The sequence below is a fragment of the Lactuca virosa genome, chromosome 5, assembly GCF_052849685.1.
Source record: "Lactuca virosa cultivar CGN04683 chromosome 5, Lactuca_virosa_CGN04683_v6, whole genome shotgun sequence".
Lineage (NCBI taxonomy): Eukaryota > Viridiplantae > Streptophyta > Magnoliopsida > Asterales > Asteraceae > Lactuca > Lactuca virosa.
This window is the reverse complement of record NC_136430.1, coordinates 279,007,797-279,022,296: the sequence shown is the minus strand read 5'-3', so window position 1 is coordinate 279,022,296 and position 14,500 is coordinate 279,007,797. Positions and strand designations below refer to the sequence as shown.

General features: G+C 37.3%; 1 protein-coding gene across 1 annotated transcript; it reads right to left on the bottom strand.

Moving 5' to 3' along the window:
- Positions 1-8,677: 8,677 nt before the first annotated feature.
- FIP1[V] (FIP1[V]-like protein) lies at positions 8,678-14,176 on the bottom strand. The gene is made up of 8 exons (XM_079054042.1): positions 13,058-14,176; positions 12,476-12,735; positions 12,242-12,368; positions 12,065-12,133; positions 11,829-11,960; positions 11,605-11,706; positions 10,094-11,518; positions 8,678-9,343 (listed from the first exon to the last, which is right to left on the bottom strand). The coding sequence occupies exons 1-8, from the start codon at positions 13,940-13,942 to the stop codon at positions 8,849-8,851; spliced, it is 3,495 nt and encodes a 1,164-aa protein (XP_078910168.1). The 5' UTR covers positions 13,943-14,176; the 3' UTR covers positions 8,678-8,848.
- Between the last annotated feature and the right edge of the window lie 324 nt (positions 14,177-14,500).

The window sequence follows — 14,500 nt, the reverse complement described above, 5'->3', positions numbered from 1 at the left end:
CTTGGAAGTTAATACAAACTATTTTCGAGTCAAGATAGTTATAAACTAGGGAAAACTTACATTTTACAACCAACACACAAAACAGTCGAGTCTAGTACATTCAGTAGAAGGAGGCCTATAATGCTAACTTTATGATTCCTTAGTGTATGCATTCAGAAATATATATATATATATATATATATATATATTAATCGGGTCCGACAGGTAGTAGGATGTGTGCTTTCCGCTTCATTTCCTGTTCCTTGTTTGGTTGTGGGCTTAGAGCAGATTCACCCAACCTACTATCTATCCGATCTTAGATATATATATATATATATATATATATATATATATATATATATATATATATATATATGTTTCCGTATACACTAAGTAATCATAAGGGGTACCAGGTATGGGCCAGGTCATAGGACACTAATTCAATGCACTGTTTTCTAGTACAAATCATACTTTTCAAGTAAAGAACTTTTGATATACAAAACTAGAAACTTACCAGTAAAGGGTTTAATCCATTTTATTAAACCATTATAACTTAAAGGACCTTAGGTGGTTAATTCTATAATACCTTAGTTTATACATCAGGGTTATATATAATTAATATCCAATAGGTAGTTGGATGTGTGCTTTCCGCCCCATTCCCTGTTCCTTGTTTGGTTGTGGGCTTAGGGCAGATTCACACAATTAACTATCTGTTCGATATTAGATTATATATATATCTAGTATAAACTAAGTGATTATAGGAGGAACTATTGTGGTTACCATTTTTACTAAAAGAAATAAGGGTTTTCTTAAGGAATCTTTTCATCAAATATAAAGGAACTATTACAGTTAACTCCGTGAGTACCAAGTGGATACGCCAGGGTTATATACAACGAAGATCTAACAAACAATGGGATGTGTGTCTTCCGCCTCATTTCCTGTTCCTTGTTTGGTTGTGGGCCTAGGGCAGATACACACAACCGATTGTTTGGTTACTCTGTATTCATTTAATACCCATAGAAAGGACTGTAGAGTCATTTTTACTTATCTTTCATCAAAGCAGGAAATATAGGATTTCCTGGAGGAACAGGCAAACTTTTCTAAACAGAACTTACCACAACTTACTACAACTTTGTACAACTTTCTTACTACTCACTTACATCACCTAAATCTTATGAACTCGCCAGCTTAAATGCTGATCTACGCTTTCAAAATAACTTGTATTCTCAGGAGACCAGTAGACAGGTTCGCACACTGGGATTCAGAAGATGGAGCAGTACAGCTTCATGTCTTTTTGTTATTTGCTATGTATTCTATATTATGTGAATCACATACTTTGTAAACACCTTCTTTCTAATGAAATGGTTGTTTATTACTTTGCTTACTATGATGCATGTCTTGTGATACTAAACATGATGTCCTCCACCCCATAACGTTTCCGTCGTTCCGGTTTTGTGGTATGACAAAATTCACGATCGATGTCTTCTAAGTATTCTATCTACATGAGTTTGTGGTGTTCCTAGTTAGGGACTAGGAGTATGTACAACATATGGTTGATCATCAGTCTTAAGGTATGGTTTCTGAAGTTTGGACTGATGGGTTTACGGTTCATAGAAGTATATTGATGGAGTTGACTTGTGGTTGTAGTTTTGAGAGTTCCCAGTATGAGTGGTTTTCTCTGGACGTTGGGTCTTACAGTCTTGGTTGGAAATGAGTATTTTCAGGTTATTTTGTTATTGGTTGGTAGCTGCGAGTTCCGAGTGGTTTCTCGAGTTTTTCTTATATGAAGCCTTGACTTTGAAGTGGTTAAAGGGAGTTATGGAATATGTCGACGATGTGTGTGTATGTGTGTTTCTCTACAACAGATTTTTAGCAGAGACTCGTGTTGGGAGTCGCTTCGTTATCAAGTGGAGGGTTTAACAGCAGTGAATAATTAGTCAAGGCTTTAGATTCCGAATTTCGGGAGAGTGGTAATGATTATTCTTCAAGGGTTAAGGTGGGTCAAGGATTCACTATGAGCCAGGGTATGTAGTTCTTCTAAGACTGTGTTTCGATTATTGTATGGGAAGGCAGTTGCTTGTAGGAGACGAATTCACAGTTCAGATATGGGTCATGGAAGAATTGTCCAAATTGCCGGGTATGTCTGAGGGATGATAAGGAGTGACTTCGAGGACGACGTCTAATTTAAGTGGGGGAGAATTGTAACATCCCGATTTCCAAGAATTTGCATTTTCACCATTGGTATGAGAATTATTTGTAAATTGGTCCTAAATGGCATTTTTGTAATTTTTGGAGTTGCATGCGTACGCGGGGATTTTTTGAGCTGCATGTGTATGTTGGGCGTACCCAAGCGTACGCGGGGCGTACGTGGCCTGGACCTAAAAACCCTAATATTTAGGGTTTGTGCACTATTTATTCATCCTTTACTCTCAAGGATCCTTTCATCCACCAGCCTCCAGCCTCATTTCGACCCCTATGCAACCCTACTCCATTTGAGAGCACTTTTGAGCCTTGAGTGTACATTTTGGCGTTCTTGAAGGAGGAAGGAGGAAGAAGGAAGAGGAAACCATCCTAGAAGAGTAGAGCACTTTGGATCCAGAATCACATCACCATTTGGCATCATTTGAAGGTAAAAAGCTATGAACTTGATGAAGTGTTGATTAGATCTTGTGTAGCTATGGATTTGTATTCTTTTGGTCCCATAAACTTGGTATTATGAGTATGATTTACTCTAATTCATATAAGTTGTCCTTTCAGACGTTTTGGAGTGTTTAGAAGCATAAAAACGTGATCTTGGTCATATTTTCCTTCCATGCAAGAACTAGGATGTCTTAATGGGTTAAGAAGTTAGGATTTTTGGTATTGAGCACTTAATAGCCATGCAAGACCATAAAGTTGGAAACTTTATGGTTAAGGACATCATTTAAGGACTATATCTGAATTTTGGGCAAAAGGGGCTTAAGGTTAAGCTCTTAATCGAAGGTGTGGTTGGATGGTGCGTACGCTGGAGTACGCAGCGCGTATGTGGTCAACATCCTGACCTTGTTCAAGCCTTGCGTACGGTGAGCGTACAAGCTTAGTACGTTGTACGTACTCAGTTGAGTCAACTCGGCTGATTTTGTTGACTTTCGACTTTGACCTAGTTTGACGTAGGGGTATTCTGGGTATTTTGAATTTTAATTGAGTTGGTCATTTTCATGAATAGATAACTGGTTGAGTTGATATTCAGAGCAGTGTCCTGTTCAACTATATTTTCAGACTGAGAGGTGAGTCTTCCTCAGTGTACTTGCGGGTCGAAGGCACCAAGGCCGGCCTAATGGATTGATATCCTGTTAGATACTGATTGATGATATGTTGAGTATGCGATAGATTTGTATGATTATCTGATAGTTGTTGATATGCGTTAGACTGGTAGATCTGTAGGACTACTTGTGATTACTGGTTGTATAATTATATGTCTGCTGAATATGTATATTATATATTATATGTTGACATGTTACGTTGGGGTTGAGACTACTGCTTTGTGTTGTCAGTCAACAGACCGGTGCAATCCAACCCGGAGGTTGTGGGCCAGGGCATTCCAACCGGGAGGTTGTGGGCCAAGGGTAATCCAACCAGGAGTTTGTAGACCCAATACATGTGTAACGCCCGCAGATCCGGGCTAGTCAATTTAGAAATAATAGGGGTCGAAAACGATTTTTTGACAAAAGATTATTTAGAATAAATAATCTTAACCAATTTGTAGAATATGTCTCAAGGGTTCTGTACATATAAAGAACGCCGAAATCCGAGTTATAACGAAGAAGTTATGGCCCGTCGAAGTTTTTCGGCAAAACCGGCACGGCACCGGGAGACGTAAATAATGAATTTAAGATAGAGGACTTTTTGGCCTTAGTAATCTAAACCAAAGTTGTAGTATATGTTAAACCGATAAAATCCATAAAAAGAACGCCCAAATCTGACTTCGTATGAGGAAGTTATGATTTTTCAAAGTTTCGGCTTAGCAGTGTACAACCCGAAACTCGAATTTTAGTTCGAGCAGTTTTTGGCTTACGCGACCTAAATGAGAGTTGAAGATCTCATTAATAGGAACTCAACGGTAAAAAGACAGACGAAAACGGAGTTCGTATGAAGGAGTTACGAATTCTTCGCGGTCATTTAACAGTCTAATCTCCTCCTACTGTTAAATTTAAGATCGGTCGAGACTTAGCCGACAAAGTCTAAATGAAAGTTGTAGATCTTGTTTTTACCTACGTGTGGAAAAAAAGAACGTCAAAAACGGAGCTCGTATGCGAGAGTTATGATTTTTCTAAGTCGGGAGGCTGCTGTGCGAAATCGGGTGACGTGGCGCAATCCTGGCCATTGCTTCCTCCCCAAGGCTAGCCACCAGATGGTGACACCTAGCCTGGAACTCGACGAGTTGGAGGCCAACTCGACGAGTTTTTGGCATTTCCAGCCTATAAAAAGGGAGCCGGGGCACCCTCATTTCTCACACCTTCCAACTTCACTTTCTCTCTCTAGCCTCCCTTAAGCCCCCTAAAGTCTAGGTAAACCCCCTAGCACCCGAAGGAAGCCCCGAGGCTCCCGAAGTCCCGAGAAAAGAGCCTTTCGGCTCGGAAACGCTGCTCCAGCGAAGCCCGATTTTGAGAAAAAAAACCCGCTGTAAGTGAGCTACGCCTAACCTATCTTTAGTATAGCTTATGTTTTGATATAGTAATGTTATTAGGACCTTATAATAAGTACTTGGGCTATTATTATGAATTATATTGAGTGTTATTTAAAGCTTATATAATAATAATAATAGGTAGACTATTAATTAGTCGCGGTTAACGTTAGACTAAACCCTAGTGGTATTGATACTAGGTTTTGTCGAGGGAAATTGTTTTAAGAAGTAACGAAGCGTTGTTCGAGTGCAGAGACACCACCTTCCAAGTGAGTGCATAGTTACTTTCATCTTACACATAGATATGAAGTATTTTATATAAATTACGTGCTATGTGTGCATATTATCTGTATACTTGCTATCTATGCTGGATGAACGATTTTATACATGTTTTAAATGATTTAAACTGTATATATATATCTACGAGAATATGTTGGGTAAAACATGGGTAGATGTAATAGATGGAATATGAGTTGGATGATGAGTTGAGAGGTGTTATAGACCACGAGGTGAGTGTGAGAGGTGGACGATGTGAGAAGCCTTTCCCAAATGATGGCCCCGTCATCTAGCAGAGTATGGATGACAACCACAGACTATTCTAGACAGTCCAGTGGAACACTGGCAGGCTCGCAACCTGTAGGTGTTGTGAACGACGTGTTCACCGGTGTACTCTAAAAAAACCCATTGACATGTATTGTGAGTGGACTCTCGAAAACGATACTGTCAATAAACGAGATAACCCTAGTAGCTGTGCTCGAAGGACAATACTGGCAGCTGCGCCTCATATAGAATATCACAATTATGGAAGCTGCGCCTAAGTGATAGAACTAGCAGCTGTGCTTGACAGCTGTGTCATTGACAACGATGGACTTCGTACCTATTCCTTAGGATAATCCTTAGGAATGAATGAATGAGAAATAGATGATTCTTAGGGTAGACCCTTAAGAGTAAAGAAGATAATGGGGATGGGTAATTGGGTTAACTGTTTGATGATTAAACATAATAATTATATTACTGTGGGTTGAAAACCCTATGTACTCACCAGGTTTCCCAACCTGACCCACTCAGTTTATTTATATCACAGGTGTTGATATGAAGTCACATTACACTGAGAGATTAAGGAGATATAGATCACTAGTGATAATGAATGTAAGTTTTGTTTATGCTTATGTTTCTGTATTAACGATGACATCCCAAATGTTTTAAAATGAATAAAAATACATTTCTTCGGAAATGCTTTGATAACGTATTTATCATGTTTTTCTGGGAACAAATTCCGCAAGATTTTTATTAAAAGAAGTACTCTGATTTTTATAAAGCATAAACAAAATCGGTCTTTTCTGGACGTGAAAATGGGGATGTCACAACATGATATGCAAGGTAATCCCATCGGGTGGTTGGGGACCCAGTATGGGGCATGCAGGGCAATCCAACTGGGAGGTTATGGACCCAGCATGCTAATTTGTGTATATTATATGTTGTGTGGTGGTACTTTGGGGGAACTCGCTAAGCGTTGACTTACAGTTTCAGTTTATTGTTTCAGGTACTTCAGATGACTGTGACAAGGCGAATGCGTGATCGTGCACATCCTTTGGGTTTTTTATGTTGTTTGGATTTTGGGATACTCTGATTACCATAACACATTTTTGAAACAATGATTTTGTAAACATTTATGGTTATGGGTTGTTTTTGAAAAGTTGAAATTTATTGTGGTTTTTGGGATGTTACATTACAACTGACATTAAAGGTTAAAGCGGTATATGTGAAGATAAGATGACACAATCTTGTTGAAAATACTATGTTAGACTTTATTTCTCATTTTAAACATACAGGAGACCTATTGTGAAACATAAAGATCCCATTGTCTCCATCGACAGTCACTAGTTTACCGCATGATAATGCTCTTGGTTAAAATATCTAAAGATAGAGAAAAGTTCATCAAGTTAAGGGAAATAATTGAATACACACGTGTGTTGACTCCACCTATAGAAGAGCAAATTATATCGACTGATAATTTCATGAACTTTATTGAATGTTGACAAGTTTAATGTTTACTCTCAGGTCGATTTGTTGGAAATTTTCCAAGTCCTTCATTGAGTTATGTAACATGTTTGATGTACTTCTAATAAGACATTATGCAATGAATTTTGAACACTATTATGTAATTTTCTTTAGTTTCCATTCCTCGTTTGTACCATAATGATACAAAACGACAAAAATACCTTATAACCCTATTATAATGACATTCAGCTACTTAGGGTAATTATCTCACATGATTAGCCTAAAACAACATCAAAATAACCAAAACACTAAACCCCATGAAATTCGCACACACAATTAGAACCTTAGTTAGATTCATCAAACTATTTTTGGTTGCTTTAATTGATCTTTGTGTATTGAGTACACTAGGATGATGCTTATTTATCTTACTCAACTACTTCTACATTTAGGTAAACTCTCTTTGTACCAATTGCTAGGTAATTTTTCATCACACCACTCAAAATACCCTCAATCTTGATCTTTATATGAAAAATAGGGACAATAAAAGTAATGCCTAAATGGGTTATATCAATCCAAAAAACTAAAAACTTAGCTTGAATGGCATAGTCCCATATATGAAAGGGTTGATTTATTTGTTTAAATGTGTGAGTTTAGGAGCTTGAGCCACTTGAACAATAGTTCATCGCCATTATTCTTCTGAATAAGTGTTCGAGATTGGTTGTCCGCAACCGAAAATGTAATTTTTGTTAGGTATATGTACTTTAAAGATACATAAAGTTCATCTAAAATTTTTCATTTCATAGATACATGATGGTCATGTTTTAAAATGTCTCAAACTTGTTTATAAAAACAAAAGCTGTCATTTCTGATGGTCATTTTTGTGCATATTCTTTTTATTTTTCCATGTAATACTCTTTCTTTAGTATTTATGTATTTGACTATGAATATCAACTTTTGGAAATGATGACTTTTTTTGAATGACGAGATACTCCAAGGTTGAATTTTATGCGCTCCGAGCCTAATATCACTCCATTTTGAAGTGTTTACATGAGGAATTTTATTTATGATGTAATAAACAAGATTGGTTGAGGTTCTCTTTCAAAAAAAAATATATAATAATAATAATAATAAAATAAAATTGGTTAAGGTTGTTAAACAATTTTCCTTTGTAGTTACTCTTATATATTTGAAGGATAAGTTTTTTAATTCAGGTCGTATTAGTTGTACATATCCGAAAAAATTTTAAAATTTGTATAATATAAAATTATGGATATTACCATCAATATACAAGATTTGTTATTATTTTTTCAAGATATTCACAAATTTGACCAACTGTTAAATTGATGATTTCACAAAATAACTCGACATTTTGCACTTCCATCCATTCCTTGACAGGTTGTTTCAGACCCAAGATCCAATATGTACCCATTCGTTTAAGTTTTTCCTACTTAAAGAAAATCTGAAATATGGTGCCCATATCCCGGAATAACATAACATTTCGGACTCTCTTAAAGCAAAGCAACTTGGATTCAAATATGAAAGAGATCTAGATGTATTTGGTATTTTCTTTCTAACATGTACATCTTGATTACATTTTATACTATAAAAAATGGAAAACGTTAGTTTGAAATGAAAACCCTTGTCTGAAATTCGATGGATGAAAGTTTTCTTTCAACTAGGTAGTTAATGTTTGTTTTCTAATAGTTAGGCCTCGTTACTCACTATTATCCAAGTTAGTAAGTAGTGGTGGTTTTCAACTGCCAGTTTCTGAACAGTTTCAAGTCAAAACAACCAGATCCATAAAAATATCACATGGATTCAAATTCTCTATCAAATAACTTCAAATCGAAACTATTAAAACTAAATGTTCCTGCAACAAAAAAGGTAAAACCTATACGTATTTCGGAGGCTTTTACTTGATCAAGAATTCAATTCAATATACAACAAGTGTAACAGTAAAACTATAAAAGCAACCGATCACCACCATCTCCTGCCACTGCAGTGGTGGAATAAAGTTGTTGCAAGATCAACAACTATAATAACTGTCACTTGATATAACATGTTCTGTGTCAAACTATATCGTTACAATTTCCGCACCTTTATAACAAAAAACAAAAAAAACAAAAACAAACCATAAATCCCGCTACATCATTGTTACACATTCCGTTACATTCATAAACCAACCAACCAACCCGTAACAGCACTTTAGCCACTTGTCCACCGCCGTTTCCGGGCGGGCCGCTCCGGTTTGGCCTCGGCCTCGAGTCGGGCTTCGGGCGGGCCCGGCCACGGTTCGTTTTCCATCTTTTTAATGGCCAAAGCTTCTTTCTCACTCGGCATCGGGAGCTTAAACCGCTCGCTTCGTTTCTTCAATTTCTCAACCGTGTCCAAATGCTTATTTGGATCCTCGCTCATTTCTTTGTCTTCTTGTGGTTTTGAAGAATTATCGATGGTGGTTTCTTGAGGAGGAGGAGGCTTTGAGGAGGGTATTTCGGGAATTTTTGTGTGGGCCCCGTTGTTGTTGTTGTCGGGTTCTTTTATTACACCGAAATCACGATCTTTGTGGCTTGTCCATCTTTCGAGTTTTGAGCGGCCTTTTCTTGATTCTTGTTGTTCGTCTTCTGATGAGGCGTTGTTGTTGGCGTTGTGTTTTTTTGAAGATCTTCGTGTCACCAATGGTGGGTTTTGCTCAAGCCTCGCCTAATCAAACCAAATGGAAATATAATGTTTGAGCAAAAGATAGTTAAGTTGATAGTGTATGTTTTTTTTTTTACGGTTTTACCCTCTCCTCTTCAACTCCTTTGAAGCACATCGACACACATGTTTGGTAAGTTTAATAATAACTAGCAATTACGAGCCACATCCAGCAAATGGTGGTTAAATCAAATCCTTGAGTGTATACGCACTATGCTCATGTTTACTTTGTGGCATCAAACAAACATAATGTCAACTGAAGCTACTATTAACTATTTAAACAGGTAAGGATGCAATAATTTTGTTAATAAAGGAGAAAGTGAATATGTTGAATAAAACATCAAAGAAATAGGACAGGATTGAATGCTTATGTCAAAAAAATATGAAATGAAATGTAGATTTGATGCCCAAAATGGCTCAAAGAAGTAAAACACTCTGGAAATTTAGATTTCTTTCATTTTTATAAGAAAAGTTTATACATAACGAAAACTGAAACTAGATTATCTAGAAAATATGCAAGTTAATGGAGGGAAAAAATAATAATAATAATAATAATAAGAGAGCAATTTTGTAACTAGTTATGACTTAAAAATATGGATGACACATTTTTGTTGGCTTCCCACAGTCCGAGACAACCAATTAGAGGCTAAGTAACATTAACATAAGGTCCTTTTTATGTTTTTTTTTTTTTTCTAATTTTTCTTTTCTAAAAAAAGTAGGATTTATACTATGGTGTCCAGTGATTTATTTACGTACCCGCTCACTTCTCTGACTGCTATGATCTTCTCGATTCCGTCTCGAACTAGCAACGGAAACGGAATTGTGGATTCCGCCATCACTTTCCTTTCCTTTCCTTACACTTTCCTTCTGTTTCTTATCTTGCACGTCTTTACCAGTATACCCTCTTTCATGCCTTGATATTATTCTTTCCTCATTATTATTATTATTAACTTTATTTCCATGTGCATATGGATCTTCACGTCCCCCACGATGTCTGGAAACACTTTCATTTTCAACGCCTCTATCTCTTCTACTACTTTGTTCTTTGAACTGATAATCTTTTTCTGAACTTCTGTAATCTTCCTTTACTCTGGAATGCCCGATTCCGATTCCTCCTCTATGCCCATCTCTTTCTTTCCACTCGTCTCGTTCCCGTTTTTGCAACCGATTATTAGTATTACCCTCTTCTTTATACCTAAAAGGGTGTTGTTGTTGTGGTTCATCTTCTCTTTTATGTTGATCTAAATTATCATCTCTCTCTCTTTTGCGTCTACTTGTAGTTTCTCTATGAACATGTGAAACTTCTTCTCTTTTGTCTGAAATGTCATGTCGAGTTTTTAATCCGTTTTCTGATGCTTTTCTTGACCGGTGTTCGTTTTTATCATTTTCCCGAACTTTATTCCGGTGTTCATCATGATTCCGTTTCCTTACATCTTCAATTCTCATTCTTCCAATATGTGGATCTTCATCTTGCCATACCCCTCCTCCTTCAGATTCTCTCACTTTTTTCCTATCAAAGTTTTCAGATTTGACGTGTGGCCGATGGGTATTCGGGTCCCACTTTCTATGAGAATACTGATCACTTTGGTGTCTTTCCTTATCTTGTCTTCTAACCATTCGATCATCTCCACCTTGAATGACTTCTTGCTCCACACTATCTCTCATGTTTTGATCTGATCTTGCTTTGCTGTTTTCACTGCTTTTTCCAGCTTTTGAATCGTCTCTTTCAACAGAAGAATGTTTTTGTTTTTTCATTGTACGTCTATTTTTGGTATTATTATCATTCATGTTTGTATCTAAACCTCTTCCTTCTCTTTCCGTTGACTTTCGGTCAACGGCTGCAATCTCATCTTTGATGGCATCGGTTTGGTCAAAACTTGTAGGAGGAGATGAAGGAGGAGAGTTGACCTTCTTGCCTCTTGAATCTTGATGATCTTCAGCTTCTGTTTCTGAGTAATGTGAGGATACCCTTTTATCTACAGCACCTACCATGGAAGGTGGTCTTCCGGAAGCTTCTCGTTTCCTACTGTTATAAGCTTGTGGTTGTGGTCTATTATCAAAATGATCATTTTCAGATACAATGTCATCTTCAACCTCAAGGGATTCTCTGACATCATCTTCTTCAGGCTCATCATCATGTTCTGGAACAGATTCAGGCTCTGGAGATCTCTGCAACACAATCTGTTTACAAACAAAGTCAGATTCAGATTCAGATATTGAGAAATTGAGAAACTGAAAAGTAGATTTGACTAAATTTGACATCTTGCCTCGATGATGGCATCAGAATCACGGACACGTGGTGGCCTTGTATCAATGGATGGAAGTCTTTCTCCAAAACCAGTTTCCACTTGTATTGCTTTTCCAGTTGGCTGTAGTTTCCAACAATATCAATTAGTTATAGACTTCTATTTTTGTTTTATGAAGGTGACATTTTAAAGTATGATCCTTTAAGGATCTTTAATAAGAAAAATCAAAAAATATTAATCCATACCAATTGCATTCGACCACGTGCAGATCCCTTAGCTAAGTCATTTTGTAAATCAGTTTTTCCCATGTTACGGTTTTCAGATATGTCATGACCTGCTGCTGCTGCTAGTTCTGGTGGAAGATCGGGATCATACTCCTAAAAAATCATAAAATAAGATGAAAGAATTGTTTCTTTATTATTTCTTTATCATCATGACTTATATAAATTTCATCTTAGTATGTTACAGAAGAATCACATACCTGTTCAGTCCTCCCACTTTCATAGACACGAATTTTGCTTTGCATTGTAGCCTCCAGCCTATGTTGTTCCTACAAACAAAAATATAACCATTGTTTAAATTATACATTGCATATTAAGCTCCATATATGTTCATGCAACCAAAGCTTTCAGAAAAAATAAAAAGTACAAATACCCACCAGCTGTTTGCAATATTCCTTCCAGCTTTCCTCATTCATGCCAAAGTTGAAAAAATCGGATACATCAATACCTTGAAGTCTCCAAGGCTTTTCCTCAAACCCATCAATGTCCACTTCAAATATAGTCCTAAAGACATAAAAGAAAGGTAGAACTTAGTATAGAAGCATAAACTTATAACTCTAGTTATAACTTATATGTGATGTTTATTCTAAAAGGTTAATATGGTCATTTACTTATGTGAAGGAAGTGTGAAATCGAGTCCACTGCCAAATCCACGCCCTGCTCCTCCATTGTTTCCCCAACCTTGGGCCCCATAACCTGGATGGAAATTTTTCTGCATGGGAGCAGCATTTTTTATGCCAGGTGGACGCCATTCAGCCCTACCTCGACCAGCAAAAGGTAACATATTTGCAGGTGGACGAATTTGCCCTGGGACTCCTCCACTTGCTACAGGACCTGCTCCAGGCATTGGTGCAGCGCCAGGTCTCACATACTACAAATTTTGTGAACAGAAGATTATAATATATCAAGAAATTGACACTCTCTACAGATACTTGCAGTTGCATGGTGATAAACAAGATTAGAATGCATAAAGTATGAAGAAATTTCCATCAAGGAAGAAAGTATTTTCATTGATCAATGTAAAGTGTCAGTACAACAATATAAACCACTTTTAGTGGTAGTCCTGATTTAATCCTTGATACTAATGTGTCAAAAAGAAGTACATTTACCATCTTTTTCTAGCTAAATACAAATCTATGGTACAATAAGTTACATGTGAGGATCACCCTACATGTATTACAGTTATCACTGACCTTGAACTGAGAATGAAACGGATGATACCCATGACTTCCGTATCCAACCTTCTGAGCAGCCGTAGCTCCGCCTACTTCAGGTCTCCCAGCATCACCGCCCAGTAAATCTTTTCTTTCTCCCGCCCCATCAGCAGCCTGACTAGGATCTTCGCCCCAATCTTGGAGATCATCCATTGGTGGATGATGATGATGATTTGGATCAGCATTACCGGTAACAATTACCAAATTGTCTCCGTCTTCATCATCTTCTTCATCTTGACCACCACCGACGTCCATTCCCATGATCCCACCTCCGTTGTTATCGTTCAACACAATTTGTAAATCATCCTCGCTGTCACTATCATCCCAGTCGTCGCCACCGCCCCCTTCTGTGCCACTGCGTTCCAAAACCCTAGCTCCAGAAGATGATAAACCCGGAATCAAAAACTCGTCCTCCTCCCCGGCATCTTCAATCCCAAAATTTTCCTCCAGCCTCTCCTCCTTAATCTGCGAAAATTCGCCTTTAACATCATCCAAAAAATTTGGATCTTGATCAAAACCCTTATCTTCTACTTTCACCAAACCACTACTACCCCCAAAAACCCTACCTCCTGAATCCGCCGGCGGCGCAGCCTCCTCCCCCCAACACTTTTCATTTTTCTCAGCAGCTCCATCTCTTTTATTCAAATTCAGATTTGGACTAGGTTGATCGCATTTCAACTTTCCAGAATTCTTAGCGCCATAGAGAATCTCCTCATCATCGCTGGGAATTCTATCGTTGAGATCGATCGAACGGCTAGGCGGCTGCGGTATTGATTGTATCGGCTGTTGAGGAGGTGCAGACGACATCTGAAGGGGCTGGAGTACATCGGTGTACAGATCCCCGAATTCGTCATCGTCTTCCATTAGATCCTGATAGTACTACCACCACAAGGGTTTCAACAAGATCGTTACAATTCGTCGGGCTTCTTTCACAGAATTAGAATTCTATGTCAATTCAATTCATCGAAATTAATAGTTGGGCACCGAAATAATCACCGTTACGATCGTTTTGTAGGCGCGCGAGAGACGAGACGGAGGGAATAGAGATGCCCTTCTTGCCGCAGTGGAGTTAGGGTTGATTTTTAGGGTTATTTCCAAACCATCATTTTAACGATTTTAGCTTCATATTTATAAACTATTGCCGATATCAAGAAGTAGTATTTTTTATTTTAAAAATACCAAATGATATTTTCATTATCAAACAGGGGATCCGATTTTAAATAAAAATCGATCCGGAAGTTGATTTGTATTTGAAATTTTAAATAAGTGAAAATTATGAGAAAAAAATTTTAAAAAATAAACATACGAAAAATAAATAAATTAAAATTACGTGTTTAGTTGTCAGATCCATGCAGCAGGTTAATTATAACAAAATGTTAAAATATGAAGGTTTAAACGGTAATTTATTAGAAATTAAAATTG